The sequence below is a fragment of the Alosa sapidissima genome, chromosome 11 (genome assembly GCF_018492685.1).
Source record: "Alosa sapidissima isolate fAloSap1 chromosome 11, fAloSap1.pri, whole genome shotgun sequence".
Lineage (NCBI taxonomy): Eukaryota > Metazoa > Chordata > Actinopteri > Clupeiformes > Clupeidae > Alosa > Alosa sapidissima.
In genome coordinates, this window is record NC_055967.1 from 23,597,957 (window position 1) to 23,614,182 (window position 16,226).

At 45.6% G+C, this 16,226-nt stretch overlaps 2 protein-coding genes across 3 annotated transcripts; both read left to right on the forward strand.

Annotated features, from left to right (window-relative positions):
• The first annotated feature begins 499 nt into the window (after positions 1-499).
• zgc:77752 (uncharacterized protein LOC393862 homolog) lies at positions 500-13,491 on the forward strand. Its single transcript, XM_042109859.1, has 12 exons — positions 500-694; positions 1,368-1,448; positions 1,911-2,026; positions 7,011-7,148; positions 8,914-9,248; positions 9,994-10,233; positions 11,089-11,337; positions 11,866-11,982; positions 12,485-12,586; positions 12,756-12,836; positions 12,989-13,099; positions 13,237-13,491. The coding sequence occupies exons 1-12, from the start codon at positions 516-518 to the stop codon at positions 13,387-13,389; spliced, it is 1,902 nt and encodes a 633-aa protein (XP_041965793.1). The 5' UTR covers positions 500-515; the 3' UTR covers positions 13,390-13,491.
• A 282-nt stretch (positions 13,492-13,773) lies between these two features.
• Positions 13,774-15,961, forward strand: odf3b (outer dense fiber of sperm tails 3B). 2 transcript variants are annotated; one of them, XM_042109857.1, is made up of 7 exons: positions 13,774-13,881; positions 14,397-14,515; positions 14,623-14,826; positions 14,913-15,014; positions 15,219-15,340; positions 15,534-15,674; positions 15,807-15,961. In XM_042109857.1, exons 2-7 carry the CDS (start codon positions 14,404-14,406, stop codon positions 15,900-15,902), a joined length of 777 nt encoding a protein of 258 aa, XP_041965791.1. In that variant the 5' UTR covers positions 13,774-13,881; positions 14,397-14,403; the 3' UTR covers positions 15,903-15,961. The 2 variants fall into 2 exon arrangements, with proteins under 2 accessions (XP_041965791.1, XP_041965790.1); XM_042109856.1 differs by lacking the exon at positions 13,774-13,881 and adding an exon at positions 14,176-14,307.
• The last annotated feature ends 265 nt before the right edge of the window (positions 15,962-16,226 follow it).

A 16,226-nucleotide genomic window follows, 5' to 3' on the forward strand; every position in this document is an offset into this window, starting at 1 on the left:
TATATGTGTATGTTAGATCTGCCCTGGTTGTCATAGATGTGTATGTTTGGTCTTCCCTGGTTGTCATGGTATAGATGTGAATGTTTGGTCTTCCCTGGTTGTGATGGTATAGATGTGTATGTTTGGTTTCCTCTGGTCGTCATGTTTTAGATCATATGTTTCACTCGCTACTTTTGTTTCTGCTCATTTCCCCTCATCCGCACAGGTCTCTCTGCTTCACACCAGAGATGAGTTTCTGCTAGATCTTCAGAATCTCCTCTTCTCTAGAACCCTCTCCTCTCCTCACCTCTCTCCCTCGCTCTTCTCCTCTTTCCCTCGCTCCTCTCCTCTCTCCCTTGCTCCTCTCCTCTCTCCCTCGCTCCTCTCCCCTCCTCTCCTCTCCTCTCCTCTCTCCCTCGCTCCTCTCCTCTTTCCCTCGCTCCTCTCCCCTCCTCTCCTCACATCTCTCCCTCACTCCTGCACTCCTCACCTCCTCGTCTCCCTGGCGGTGTGTGTGTGTGTGTGTGTGAGTGAGTATGACCCCCAGCGTGCCCGTGCCGCGCCCTTCCTATTCCCAGACGAGGGAGCGTCTGGTGAGGGCCATCCCCCCGAAGATCATCTGCCTGCTGGCCTGTGGGGGCCGAGACTGCCGCTACGAGGGGCCCGCCTGCTGGAAGCAGAGCCAGCAGGTCATCAAGGGCCTCTTCTCCTCATGGTAGGAGCCACACACACACACACACACATACACATCAAGGTCCTCTTCTCCTCATGGTAGGAGCTACACATACACATACACATCAAGGGCCTCTTCTCCTCATAGTAGGAGCTACACACACACACACACATCAAGGTCCTCTTCTCCTCATGGTAGGAGCTACACACACACACACACATCAAGGGCCTCTTCTCCTCATGGTAGGAGCCACTGTGTGTGTTTTTACCCAGTATGTGTATGTGTGGTGAACTACAACTTCATAGAAGTCAATCCGTACTTCACATCTGGGGTTACAGTGATATGGCTTCAAGTAGCAGGGTGTCTAGTGTTGGGATGAGGATGTGTTTTATGTAAGGAATAGGCTAATGGACAATATGGCGTTCGGTTAAGTAAGGGATAACATATTGTCTGCCGGTCATTATCGGAAAATAAGTCCTGATAGGGCGAACAGGATCCACAACACGAAGCGGACGACCTCTGAACGTTGGGAAAGCCCATTCATGCAAACTTCCTGCAGCACTCTGAAGAACCCCATAATAAGCACGGTAGAATGTGTAATAGATGAGTTCTCCACACACACACACATACACACACGTACACAGCATGCACGTACACACACACACACGCGCACCTCTGTGGTTGTTAATCCAGAACTCTCTCTGTTTTCCAAAAGGGTGACAGAGGACATTGTTGCCATGGCGAGGCCATCTTCTCACCTCATTAAGAAGTACAACATCATAGAGCAGTTTCAGGAGTGAGTATCCTCTTCCACACACACACACACACACACACAAACTCTCTTTGCGACTTACTCTGCTTGAATATGTGCCCTAGTGATGTTGACATGACATTCATCACCACTGTGATAATTTTCACAAAACATATTGACAAAACTACAGACATATCTTACTCACATGCTCATCTAAATACTATTGATTCTGGAAGATTAATATCTTTAATATTAATATCTTTAAGATTAATATTTCAGTTTAGTTATCTGGTTGACCAAATTGACCACCATAAACATAGCTGATTAACCATCATGTTCTGCAGTGGAATGGAACTGGTTCCTAACCCATACAGCGCTGTGAGGACCTCCCAGATACTAGATTAGACCCTGTGTGTTTATGATCTCTGTGCAGTTGTGTGTTCTGTGTGTTGTCACGGTGATGCTGTTGTGTTTGTGTTGTCATGGTGATGCTGGTGTGTTCCGCAGACTGAACATCAGGTCCCTCATTAACATGCAGTTGCCAGGGGAACACGCTCATTGTGGGCCGGGCCTAGAACACAGCGGCTTCACCTACTCACCCCAGACCTTCATGGACAACCAGAGTAAGGCATACACACATACACACACACACACCAAAATACACCAGCACACACATACACACCAGTGTATCCCAAACACAGACACACTCTCTTGGACTTTCTTCAGACACACTCTCTAAGGACTTTCTTCAGACACACACTCTAATGACTTCAGACACACATTCTAAGGACTTTCTTCAGACACACTCTCTAAGGACTTTCTTCAGACACACACTCTAAGGACTTTCTTCAAACACACTCTCTAAGGAATTCTTCAGACACACACTCTAATGACTTCAGACACACATTCTAAGGACTTTCTTCAGACACACACTCTAATGACTTCAGACACACATTCTAAGGACTTTCTTCAGACACACTCTCTAAGGACTTCAGACACACTCTCTAAGGACTTCCTCAGAGACACTCACTGGCTAACTGTGTTTCTGTCGTAGTCTACTTCAATTCCACTCCCAGAGACACCCACTAGCTCAGTAGTCAGGGGGAAAACTTGAAAAATTAGGTTGGACCCCTTAAAAAATAAGTTATTGCGTTTTTTTGCATTTTTAGTATCCTTACAGACATCTAGTGAACATTTCTAGATGATAACATTACATTTAGGCAGTGGCAATTTTTATTGGCATATTTCCAAAATGGCCGCCAAAAGAGTCGGATGGAAAATAAGAATAGCATATCTCCGCACCTAATGGGTCAATTTTGATGGTTTTGCTATCAAATCATAGGTTTTCTGGGATGCTGAGTCCATTGATGGGGTGAATGAAGAGGTTGGGGGTCAAATTCATATTTGGTCAAGGTGATGGGAATTTCGAGCCCAAAAATGCAAAAAAAAAAATATATTATCTCAAACAATGGTCAGAGTTTGTTATTCACTTGCTATCTACATTTTGTCTTCTAGCATTAAAGTAACCACCTACACTATATACCCTTTAAATGCCTACACTCTCTGTATGCACATTAACAATATTTGACAAAATCCCTTCCTTCATACCATGCACAAAGTTCTCAACATAGGTAAGGCAAGTATGATACATTTTGGCCTTGACCATTAAAAGAAAGCAAATTCTTGGTAGTAGTCCCTTCTGGCCCATGGCCTATTTTAGGGATTAACTGTCTGATTAAAAGTTTGATGAAGATCCTTCAAACTGCTTCGGAGATATGCAAATGCTGTATTTCCATTTCTGCGCATGACCCCATGCAACCTTGACCTTTGACCCCACAACCTTGAGTAACTAATCAGTTCATCAGACCCTTATAGTGAGTAAGTACAACAAGTTTGAATGAAGATCCTTCAAACAGCTCTGGAGATATCATGTTCTAACACATTATTTGGACCAATATTGAGTGGTTCATTGAGCTATCTGTATTTTTTTCTTTTACGGACTTTGTAGGCACATGAAACTCTCAATCTACATTATGGGCCCTATCTTAACCCAGCCCATTGTGGTGCCAAGCGTGAAGCAAGTCTTGTTTCTTTTTTAAACCATAATTTTACTGCCAAGGGTTCAAGTAAGTTCACAAGTCCCACAGGCATGTCACTGAAAAAATAGGTTTGTTCAGGCACATCAACAAAAATCATTATTTTAAGGTCACTCAAAATGATAACGTCACTGACCAAAAAAAACCTTGTCTAAAGTGAAAGGCTCATACAATACAGCTATCATTAAGGGCACACTGTCACGAAATGTAACAATTGCCGAGACTGCAATGAGTCCCAGGCAACACGACTGGTCTGCGTGGATGTCCTTAGGATTTTTATTCAGTCATTCGAATATTTTATTGTGGTAAGTGTTGCTTTTTTCAGACTATGTTTTCGATTGTAACTAGGGCTGTCAATCGATAAAAAAAAAAAATCTAATTAATTACATACTCCTGTGATTAATTAATCTAAATTAATCGCATATATAATTTTTGCTGTGAAAGTATTTTAAATATTTAAATTCAAATAAATCATTGAATAATCAGCATTAGTGACATTAAAGTTCAAAAACTCTTTTATTATTATTTTCACTGTTCAAATAATTGCCATAATAATCTATGATATGACCTAATATGCTGAGGAAATAAATTCAAAAGTGCTTCGGGAAGAATTTTTTTTTTCACATACAAGGCATTTCATTGTAGAGGACTTTATTTTCAACACTTTATTTTTTATCAACACCATCAGGCCGTTTTTTAAAAGTAAATGTTCCAATCAATGATCCAGGCAGCACGTTTTCTTCTCTCTCCTTCATTTTACAGTCTAATTTTTACTGACTAGAATGGCTCGGGGTCAAAGGTCATACGGAATCGATTAATCTGCACTAATTTTTTTAATCAGTTATTTTTTCTCAAATTAATTAATCGAAATTAATCAGTTATTTTGACAGCCCTAATTGTAACACCTAGTCAATCAATAGTGAAAGTAAATAATAAGTCTAAAATGTTTTGTCTGTTTTGTCGTTGCCTATGAGTTCAGGAACAGACGAGTGCATGTAGACTATACAATATATAATGTTGTCACACACACATTTTAATAAAGCAAGCTTTGGCTAGGCTGCACAACCAGGATGTGGCTAGGCTGGTATCCAGGATGTTGCTAGGGGACGATATCCAGGATGTGGCTAGGCTGGTATCCAGGATGTTGTTAGGGGACGGTATCCAGGATGTGGCTAGGCTGGTATTCAGGATGTTGTTAGGGGACGGTATCCAGGATGTGGCTAGGATGGTATCAGAATCTAAAATTGGTGACATTTCACATGTAGGCTGTACTCACACATGTAGGCTGTTTGTCACACACACATTTTAGTAAAGCAAGCTTTGGCTAGGCTGCACATCCAGGATGTGGCTAGGCTGGTATCCAGGATGTTGCTAGGGGACGGTATCCAGGATGTAAAGCCAGCTTTGGCTAGGCTGCAGATCCAGGATGTGGCTAGGTTGGTATCCAGGATGTTGTTAGGGGACGTTATCCAGTGGCTGCAGCCTAGCCACATCCTGGATGTGCAGCCTAGCCAAAGCTTGCTTTACTAAAATGTGTGTGTGACAGCCTACATGTGAAATGTCACCAATTTTAGATTCTGATACCATCCTAGCACATCCAGGATGTGGCTAGGCTGGTATCCAGGATGTGGCTAGGTTGGTATCCAGGATGTTGATGGTATCCAGGATGTGGCTAGGATGGTATCAGAATCTAAAATTGGTGACATTTCACATATAGGCTATACTCTGTTTGTCACATACACATTTTAATAAAGCAAGCTTTGGCTATGCTGCACATCCACGATGTGGCTAAGCTGGTATCCAGGATGTTGCTAGGGGACGGTATCCAGGATGTGGCTAGGATGGTATCAGAATCCAAAATTGGTGACATTTCACATGTAGGCTATACTCTGTTTGTCACACACACACACATTTAATAAAGCAAGCTTTGGCTAGGCTGCACATCCAGGATGTGGCTAAGCTGGTATCCAGGATGTTGCTAGGGGACGGTATCCAGGATGTGGTTAGGGGACAGTATCCAGGATGTAAAGCAAGCTTTGGCTAGGCTGCACATCTACATGTAGAATGTGGCTAGGCTGGTACTAGGATGTTTTTAGGGGACAGTATCCAGGATGTGGTTAGGCTGGTATCCAGGATGTTGTTAGGGGACGGTATCCAGGATGTGGTTAGGGGACGGTATCCAGGATGTGGCTAGGATGGTATCAGAATCTAAAATTGAGAAGACTGAAACAGAGCAGTAATTAAGGATTTTTGCTTTTACCATGTGATGGGTTTTCCCCAGATCCCATCACATATGGTCTTTTGGGCCCCCACCGTCGACTTCAATGCAGCGCTGCCTGGAAGGCGCTAGGGTTAGGTGGCCAGTGGCAGCGCTGCCTTGAAGTCAACGGTGGGGGCCCAAAACACCATCAAGTTGCACATCACGCTTCAGATTTTGCGCTTAGACCATTAAAGGCACACTTGGCAGGACCAGGTTAGTTGACCAGGTTGTGATCCTTGAAGGTCCTAGATATCATTTATGTATCACAACCTTTTACAACATTCCATGTCTGTAAAAACCCCTTTGCCCCCTGAGTATCAGGAAATATATGTCGTCTAAAGAAAAAGGAACAGAATTTTCTCAAAATAGCATCAGATTCAGACTGACAATCCTTGCGATTTACCAGGAAGAGAGAGTAAACAATCATTGGTTCTTTAAAGTTACAAATTATAAGCAGAACTCTCTTTAAAGGGAATAGCCTATTTAACTAGACTAATCTAGGGCAATTCCATTGAAAATTATTTTTTTTGTAACATCCATAACGCCAATAAAATGTGATGGTATGGTATGATGTGAATGATTACATAAAATTTGAGCATTTGCTTTTTTTGGCTGAAGAATGTACATGAGAAAAAATGAATGTTATCATTCACATCATACAAATGCCAAGGCATTTCACTGGCGTTATGGATGTGACAAAAAGTCCATTTTCCGTGGAATTGCCCTCTACTAGACTATTCTGATAGCAAAATTTAAAAAAAAAAAGGTTAATATGGTCAAACAGAAGTAGCCTAATAATGATGTCCTATAGACTATCATTATAACTTTATTGAAAATGATTGTAGGGCAATTCTTAAACTACTATTGGCTTTGTAGCCCATTTCTAACATGCTAGCTAGGCCTATTAATAACATATGCAGGTCTAAAACTGAACAAAACCATCCAAATTGACCCATTAGGTGCGAGATATGGAGATATGCTATTCTTATTTTTTGTCTGTCTCTTTTGGCGGCCATTTTGGAAATATGGCAGTAAAAAATTTGCCACGGCCTAAATTTAATCTCATCATCCAGAGATGTTCACTAGATGTCCTAAGGATGCCAAAAATGCAAAAACCTTAATAACTTATTTTTTTTACGGGATTCAGCTGGATTTCCTCCTGACTACAGTGGTTCTTGAGCTTTTTGTCCGTCGACCCCCCCAAAAAAACATTGGCCAAGTCACTGTGTTTAATTGGGTTTTCTGTCCTAGTCTACTTCTACAACTTCGGCATGCCAGACTTCGGGGTGTCATCTCTAGTGGGGATGCTGGACGCAGTGAAGGTTCTAGCATTTTCCGTGAGGGAGGGGAAGGTGGCTGTGCACTGCCACGCTGGACTCGGCCGGACAGGCAAGTCGAGCTTTTCATACGTCCAACCAAAGCAGACACTGATGTAACAAATCAAGACCTGATCTAATTCCACCGATGGAGATACTCAAACCTCCCCATGACATGAACTGATCACAGCTTATGACCAATTAACACACACACATGACATGCACTGATCACAGCTAACAGTATGACCAATTACTGTAACACACACACATGACATGAACTGATTACAGCTGATGATCAATAAACACTCACATGACTCACAGTGTGTGATAGCGTGTTACCTGCTCTCGTGTGTGTGTGTGTATGTGTGAATCAGGTGTGCTGATAGCATGTTACCTGTACTTGTGTCTGTGTGTGTGTGTGACAGATGTGCTGATAGCATGTTACATGTACTCTTGTGTGTGTGTGTGTGTGTGTGTGTGTGTGTGTGTGTGTGTGTGTGTGACAGGTGTGCTCATAGCATGTTAACTGGTCTCGTGTGTCTGTATGTGTGTGTGTGACAGGTGTGCCGTTAGCATGTTACCTGTACTCTTGTGTGTGTGTGTGTGTGTGTGTGTGTATGTGTGTGTGTGTGTGTGTGACAGGTGTGCTCATACCGTTTTAACTGCTCACGTGTGTGTGTATGTGTGACAGATGTGCTGATAGCATGTTACCTGTACTCTTGTGTGTGTGTGTGGGTGACAGGTGTGCTCATAGCGTGTTAACTGGTCTGGTGTGTCTGTATGTGTGTGTGTGTGTGACAGGTGTGCTGTTAGCGTGTTACCTGTACGCTTGTGTGTGTGTGTGTGTGTGTGTGTGACAGGTGTGCTCATACCGTTTTAACTGCTCACGTGTGTGTGTGTGTGTGTGTGTGTGTGTGTGTGTGTGAGTGTGTGTGTGTGTGTGTGTGTAACAGGTGTGCTCATACCGTTTTAACTGCTCACGTGCGTGTGTGTGTGTGTGTGTGTGTGTGTGACAGGTGTGCTCATACCGTTTTAACTGCTCGTGTGTGTGTGTGTGTGTGTGACAGGTGTGCTCATACCGTTTTAACTGCTCACGTGTGTGTGTGTGTGTGTGACAGGTGTGCTCATGCCGTTTTAACTGCTCACGTGCGTGTGTGTGCGTGTGTGTGTGTGTGTGTGTGTGTGTGTGTGTGTGTGTGTGTGTGTGACAGGTGTGCTCATACCGTTTTAACTGCTCACGTGTGTGTGTGTGTGTGTGTGTATGTGTGTGTGTGTGTGAGACAGGTGAGCTCATACCGTTTTAACTGCTCATGTGTGTGTGTGTGTGTGTGTGTGTGTGTGTGTGTGTGTGTGTGACAGGTGACCTCATACCGTTTTAACTGCTCATGTGTGTGTGTGTGTGTGTGTGTGTGTGTGTGTGTGTGACAGGTGAGCTCATACCGTTTTAACTGCTCATGTGTGTGTGTGTGTGTGTGTGTGTGTGTGTGTGTGTGTGTGTGTGTGTGTGTGACAGGTGAGCTCATACCGTTTTAACTGCTCTCATGTGTGTGTGTGTTTGTGTGTGTGACAGGTGTGCTCATACCGTTTTAATTGCTCTCGTGTGTGTGTGTGTGTGTGTGTGTGTGTGTGTGTGTGTGTGACAGGTGAGCTCATACCGTTTTAACTGCTCATGTGTGTGTGTGTGACAGGTGTGCTAATGCCGTTTTAACTGCTCTCGTGTGTGTGTGTGTGTGTGTGTGTGTGTGTGTGTGTGTGTGTGTGACAGGTGTGCTAATGTCATTTTAACTGCTCTCGTGTTTGTGTGTGTGTGTGTGTGTGTGTGTGTGTGTGTGTGACAGGTGTGCTGATAGCGTGCTACCTGGTGTACACACTGCACATCAGCGCCAGTGAGGCGGTGCACTATGTGCGTATCAAGCGTCCACGCTCCATCCAGACGCGCTCCCAGATCAGCCTGGTGTTCGACTTCGCCCGCCTGCTGGGGAGCCAGCTGCTGCAGTACCCGTGCCTGACGCTTCGCCATGGCAACCCCTTCAGCCTCGGACAGTACCTGCAGCGGCAGATGCTGCTGCTCCACGGCGAGGAGGTCCGACTCCTCACACACACGCCCAAGATCCTGCACCTGCTCTGCTGCCAGCTCACGGCCATCGCCCTGGGCAACGAGAGCCCTGATGAGGTCAGAGGTCTGAACGGGGAGAGTCTGTAAAGGTCACAGGGTCACTCAGGGTCATTAAGGACCAGTCTTTTAAGCAACACAAGAAACACAATGTAGGAATCCCCCTTTACGCCAATTTTCAACGCACTGGGTACCCATTTAGCACTGAGGGGGTACCCAATGCATCAAACCTTTGGACCAAAGCCAAATCCTATAACTATAACCATAACCATAACCATAACCATACCCATAACCATAATTATAACCATAACTATCAAGAACTGATGGAAAGAGTAGTGTTCCTGGTCAGAACAACAGTGTAGAATACCAGTACCATTCCTCACAATTCAGTGTGCAATTTCACCTATTATCAGTCCACGTATCCTGATACACAGCATAGCTCTCACATTAGGGTCCGGTAATCTGGGGCTGGAGTTTAGGATGAAGCTCTCACAGTAGGGTCTGGTAATCTGGGGCTGGAGTTGAGCTTCTGTTTAGCTCTCACAGTAGGGACTGGTAGTCTGGGAGAATTTCTGAAGTCTCCATTTTAAAGTTTCGAGTGTTTTGATATGTGGATACTAAAGCAAATGAGATCTGCAAAAGCTTATGCTATATGCTGTGTGATTATGGAAGAGCTATTTGATATTGTAGCTCTTCCATAATCACACAGCAGTCAGAGAGCTCCTTTTTCACTGAGCCAGTTTAGAACTCCCAGAATTCCCTTCTGTCACAGCTGAGCCACACTAACGCAGAGATACCTCCACAGGTGCAGGAGGAGCTGGACAGGAGGACGTTCATCTTGGCTCTCCAGCGGGCGGTGAAGGACACCCTGGTGAAGAAGAAGTTCCTGCCGCTGCTACTGGACGAGAGGGGCATGCGCCGCTCGTCCTCCACCAGCTCCGTGACATCGTGGGACGAGCCGTTCGGCTTCCTGCAGAGGAAGAGGGAGGTGCTGGTCAACAAGCGCTGCTACAGCGAGGGAGACCTGTACAAGATCACCCTGGAGGTTAGACACACACACCCAAATCACACTGGACACACACCCTCTACCCACATCACACTGGACACACACCCTCTACCCACATCACACTGGACACACACCCTCTACTCACATCACACTGGGGGTCAGACAGACACACAGTGTTACGATAGGTTAGGGTCACATGGGAGGGCAAGCACTGACTTACAGGTGGGGCTCCAGTGATGTCATTACCTGTGGCTAATTAGGCTAAATGGAACACCTGTCCTGGGGCCTGGGCTCACAATTAGTTCAGGCCTTTGAGAAAGGCAGCGTGGCCTGTGTTTCCCCTTTGAAGAGAGTTTGCCCGTGAGCAGGCAAACTTGGACAATTTACCGTTTGTTTTTGGATTTTAAACCACCACACCACAAAACTGAACATTTCAACCGAAACAGCGCTTGGACTTCGTGAGGTGCGCCAAGAGCTACTGTATACCGGGTCAGCGAGAGCCACAGGTAAGTGACCTCTCGCTGGAGCTCTGCCGAAGCTGACACGCACACATTCGCAACCACTCACCTAGGACTTACTTCCACGTCTGTACACCACGTAGGGCCAGTGTGTAAGGTAACGTTTTGGGGTTTTTGGCGTTAACGTTGCGTGGGGGACCGAGGCTTCAGCTAAAAAGAATACAATATACCCTAGACACGAAGCTTAGCTTAGTTTGGATGCTGTGCCTTGGCCTGTCCGTAACAACAGCCAATCAAAATCACATTCAGTGACTTGAGACACAGACAGCCAATCACGGACAACATTATTGTTGCATAAAAACCCATGCCACTCACTGTTATCGTTGTTGTATAAAAACCCATGGCATTCACTAGTGTGTTACGTTTTCTCCTGTAGGACGAGGACTTCGTCTGGTTGGTGGACAATCAGAGAGACAACCTCGAGCTCATGTGTGACCTGCAGGAGGTGAAGTCTCCAGTCCCGCCCCTCAATGCGCTGACCAAGGAGCAGTGGACTCAGGAAGTGGAGAGACTGGCCGCATATCGGCCCTACACCCCAATGCTGTATAACGGCGTCATCGCAAAGAGGCCCAAATGCAAGATGAAGAAACCGCCCACTCTGTCCAAGTACAACTCCAACGTGGAGGTACGTCCCCCACTCTGCCCGTATGAATGGATGAATAAATGTCTCCGTATTGCAAGTGTAGAGAGGGCTCACTCTCATATGGAGGCTAAGCCAGGCTTTGGAGTGGCCACACACCCATTGGATTAACCCCCGTAATGCGGGACGTGGCCACGACAGCCACCCACATTGGTGGCCCTATCAAAGTGCTCCACGATAGTGGCCTTATCAAAGCGCTCTTGGAGCTTATCCCGGCAGCATGTTGCCTCTCCGTTGAGTGTCCGCAGTGCATACCTGTCTCTGTGCCAGGTGTTTCCTGGTGTTTTATGCCCCCAACGTTGTCTTCAAGGCAGCACTGTCTGGAAGGCGCTAGAGTTAGGCATGGGTTAAGGTTAGGGTTAGGATTAGGGTTAGGTTTAGGATTAGGTGCCTTTAAGTCAGCGGTGGCAGCGCTGCCTGGAAGACGACGTTGGGGGCATAAACACCATCGAGCTGTGCCAGGCAGGGGTTTAACGGAGAGCAGTGCGTCTAACTGATGACTTTTCCTCACAGCTGCAGAGGAATCAGCGGAAAAACAACCAGGTGTCCATAGCGAAGGCGGTTGCCCGGGCGATGGCACGACAGCATCTTGCGGAGGACAGAGTGCTCGCCAGAGTTGCCGTGTTACAGGTGAGATGCTCCAGGGGCATGATGGGAAATCACCCTTGACCAGTGTATGAAGACTGGTAGAGACTGAGAACTCAACATTTACAAGGAAATACTCTTCCACCCACTGGGGGAGACAGTCATCTGCAGTAAACCCTTTAATTTGCTGTCTTTTGACATGAACATAACCAATGGAAATAATCAGTTTTGATTATAACTGATAGCCCCATTTTCTTTACTCTCTCTCTCCTTCCCTCTCTCCCACCTTCCCTCACATACACATTTCTCCCTCCATTCGTCTCTTACTCAACCTCCCTCCCTCTTTCTCTATATCCCTCTCTTTCCATCGCTGTCCCTCCCTCCCTATCTCTCTATCCCTCCTTTACTCTTCATCCCTCCTTCCGTGTTTCTGGCTTCTATGCATTATAAATGGTATAGTTCCACTCACCCATTCTAACACACCTGTAATAACCAGTCTAACACACCTGTAATAACCAGTCTTACTCACCTGTGATATCTCTCCCAGGATGAACTGAACAAGAACGTGTGCGGCTGGGCCACCGTTGCCATGGAAACCGACCCTAAAGTACTCGCCCATCTCCTGTGGACCTGGTTAGAACGCCTCAAGGTCAGAGGTCATCCGTAGGCCCTGATTTACTCACTGATCCCAGATTGTGTGTGTGTGTGTGTGTGTGTGTGTGTGTGTGTGCGTGTGTGTGTGTGTGTGTGTGTGCGCGCGTGTGTAATCTGACTGAGCAGAGGCTGATTTTACTAAATAATTTTCTCATTTTGGGTAGGAGCCTGTTCTGAGTGCTAGTGACATAAAGGAGTTGATTTCACACCAGACCAATCAGAACCCCCTTCATTTCTTACAGAAGGTGAGATGCAGCCATACAAGCTACTGTTGTCAGATACTTCATGCTGGTTCAACATATTTATACCATATTCCATATCACACTGTCCTAAACATGTGTTTGCATATAAACCATATTCCATACATACCTTAATGTCCTGAGCATGTGTTTGTCAGAGCCAGCGCTGCACCATCTCCTGTCTACTGCGCTGCATCGCTCAGGTCACCAGCCTGTGTCCAAAGCAGGAAGACAGCGTGCTAAACCATCTTGTGAGAGCTCTAACCAGGGTCAGTATAACTGTGAATCTCTCTCTCTTTCTCTATGTGTGTGCGTGTGTATGCATGTGCGCTGCAAGCCCAAGACTAGGCTTTTTCTTAAAAACTCCATTTACGTCTCTTTCCTCTCCTATTTCCTTGTCCACTAGCGCCCTCTTCAGGAGATTAACAACTCTGGGAAGTTGCTCCAGATACTAAGGAACTCGATGAGAGAACAGATCCTGGCCAGCGTTCTTCGCCACAACACACACACACAGTCCGGGGCAGCACTCAGCAACACACACGGTCCATTAAAATCGTAGCTTAACACTTTCCACTCACTAGGCCTGGTTAAGGGAAGGGATTAAAATATAAGGGTAAAACGTCTCTGAGAACTTTGAGAATTTCGCTACATTTAAAAAAAATATATATCCTACTTTGGAGAATAAATAAAACCTTTTTACATCTGAACCTGGCTTTGTGTTTTGTGTCTTTTTTATGGTTGAACTTTAACTTTCGAGATTAGAATGATCAGCAGAGCCATTGGATTGTTAGAGTAACTTTAATAGCAGTTTTCACGGTTATCATAGCAAGAATAATATAGTTAATGATTCATAAATGAGGACTTTCTGAAGTTTGGGGAAGTAGGCAAGCGTCGAAATCACTGAAATGAATACGGAGGACGTTACTATGACAACGTTGTCATAGTGAACCAAAGGGAAAGTTATAAACAATCACAGTAGGCCTATTTCACACGTGCAGGTGTTCAGACCGTGCTCCGTGGGAGTGAGTTCCTGATTTAATTCTCTACGTAGGTAGGTACAGCGTACGTTAAAGAACAAGGTCATTTGAACGTTTTTACTTATTCTGAAAATGGACTCACATTATCATGTGATTGATACTTTTACATTGTTTATGCCATGTGGGCTACAGTGAGTTCAGGGCATTCTCAGATGTGCTTGCTCAGGGAGGAAAGGCTATTCAGACAGCGAATATTTGTTTTATTATATATATAAATGATACCAGGTACAAGACTAAGTCGACCAGAAATCTGGTAAGTTCTGCAGGTTGATGGTTCTGGTGCAGGCTACACTCGAGCACGAGCCACGTTGCTAGGAGATGTGACGCGACAGTGGAACTTAATTGTTAATAGTATTATGACGCAAAAGTAGTCACTTTCGACTCTTTAAAATCTTGAGCACTCCAAGCGCAGCTGCACTTGCTCGTCATTCACACCCGAGGTATGTAGCATAGCCCAGCCTCTGATAGTGGACCCCTATTGCTGTAATACATTTTAATTCCACTATGCACTCCCTCTCTCCCCCTCTAGATCAACCATGACTGTAGATGATGTGTGGGTCGGTACCTGGAGGCCGCATAAGCCCAGAGGGCCTATTGCAGCCTTCTACAGCAGCCCAGGGCCCAAATATGCCCTTCCCGGGGCCACAGGTAAGTCGTTACTCCCATAAAGGGCAACAGACTACTCATAAAGGCAGCCCCTCTGAGACCATTTCATCTTCAAATCTAATGACGATCCTCTGTGTTGTGTTTGGTAGGTCTTAACCAGCATGACCCACGGAAGCTAAAAGGCCCCGCCTTCAGTTTTGGCACCCGCCACCGCCTGTTTAGCAACGACTGCTCACCTGGCCCGGGCTACCTTGTGCCGCCCAACATCACTCGCGTGGGCCGAGACGGCACTCCGGCATACTCGCTCTACAGCCGCGGCAAGGACCCTCAGGTGTTCCAAACACCTGGACCAGGTGGGACAAAGACAGTCACATTGCCCCACATCAGAAATGGTACACAAAATAAGAACAATTCCAATAACCGCAGTTCTCTGTTCTAGGCCGATACTTTCCTGAGAAATCTGGAAAGATTGCGTACCTCTCGGCTCCAGCCTACTCACTGTCTGCACGTAGCAGAGGGTTCAGAAACGATCAGACCCCAGGTACCATCCCCCTCATACCTCACACACCGCCATCATTAAGTCTGTCTGATCAGAAATAATACATCCTCACCACAGCCTGTGTCATGTAAACCTCAGAGATTAAAGAATGTGTGGTATCTAACTAGAGAGTATAGACGACAGCGGTGATTTAGAACAGAGTGACCGAAACTAAACACGGTGTGTCTGTTTCTCTCGTTTACAAAGGGCCCGCTGCCTACATGCTTCCCCCGGTGCTGGGCCCCATCAACGTGAATAAGACGTCCGCTCCAAACTTCTCGTTGACCGGCCGCAGTAAGATTGGCAGCTTCCATGAGGATCTGCAGAAGGTGGGTTTGACTCAGATACAAATGTGTTTCCTCAGAAACGATCCTCTATGGGATGATTCTGTGGAAAAAAGTCATATTTCCTAATGTCTTTGTAAAATACTTTGACACTTTGTTGTTTGAAACAATGTCACCCCATCTCTGAGTAGACTCCAAATACTCTGAATTCATGACTCTGTTGTGTGTGCTTTGCTAGACGCCAGGTCCAGGGTCCTATAGGGTGGTGGACCCCTGCACATACACACACAAGGCCCCGCAGTACAGCATGATCGGCCGCAACAGCATGCCTGGAGACACCACCAGGAAGCCTGGACCTGGAGCTCACCATCCAGAGCAGGTAGAGCATGAGAGCACACACACACACACACACACACACACACACATTTACACACACACACACACAAACACACACACACACACACGTACACAGAGACATACACTCATTCTAATATCTGTTCTCGCCCCTCAGGTGACCTTCACTAGAAGCAAAGCCCCAAGCTTCTCGTTTGGGATCCGCCACTCGGAGTTTATCGCCCCTCTCATCACCAACGTGCCTGCTGAATAGAGCCGGATTATGTTATATTGAATACAGTTACTGCAGGAATAAAGCTTGGCTCACTGGTACCCGTGTGTTCATTGCCCTGGAGTATCATTATAAAGCCACTAAACGTATAGGTTAAATGTCAAAACATCTTTATATACAGCTCTGGAAAAGACCACTCAGCAACCGTAGGATGATCAGAAAAATGTGCAGTGGTCTCTAATTTTTTACAGAGCTATTATGTAAAAAATAGTATGATGTAATCAGAAGACCTCTGGTATAAAAATTAAGTAAAGCAGGGACAATGCCATATAGGGACCAGTGCCCCGTGGAACTGTTAGTATTGCA

Excerpts from the sequence above, each read along its gene's own strand:
- zgc:77752 (XM_042109859.1), top strand. The coding sequence starts at position 516 with ATGACCCCCAGCGTGCCCGTGCCGCGCCCTTCCTATTCCCAGACGAGG. Across the intron at positions 7,149-8,913 it reads CGCTGGACTCGGCCGGACAG|GTGTGCTGATAGCGTGCTAC; the intron begins GCAAGTCGAGCT and ends TGTGTGTGACAG. Across the intron at positions 9,249-9,993 it reads GCAACGAGAGCCCTGATGAG|GTGCAGGAGGAGCTGGACAG; the intron begins GTCAGAGGTCTG and ends ATACCTCCACAG.
- odf3b (XM_042109857.1), top strand. The coding sequence starts at position 14,404 with ATGACTGTAGATGATGTGTGGGTCGGTACCTGGAGGCCGCATAAGCCC. Across the intron at positions 14,516-14,622 it reads TGCCCTTCCCGGGGCCACAG|GTCTTAACCAGCATGACCCA; the intron begins GTAAGTCGTTAC and ends TGTGTTTGGTAG. Across the intron at positions 15,675-15,806 it reads GAGCTCACCATCCAGAGCAG|GTGACCTTCACTAGAAGCAA; the intron begins GTAGAGCATGAG and ends CTCGCCCCTCAG.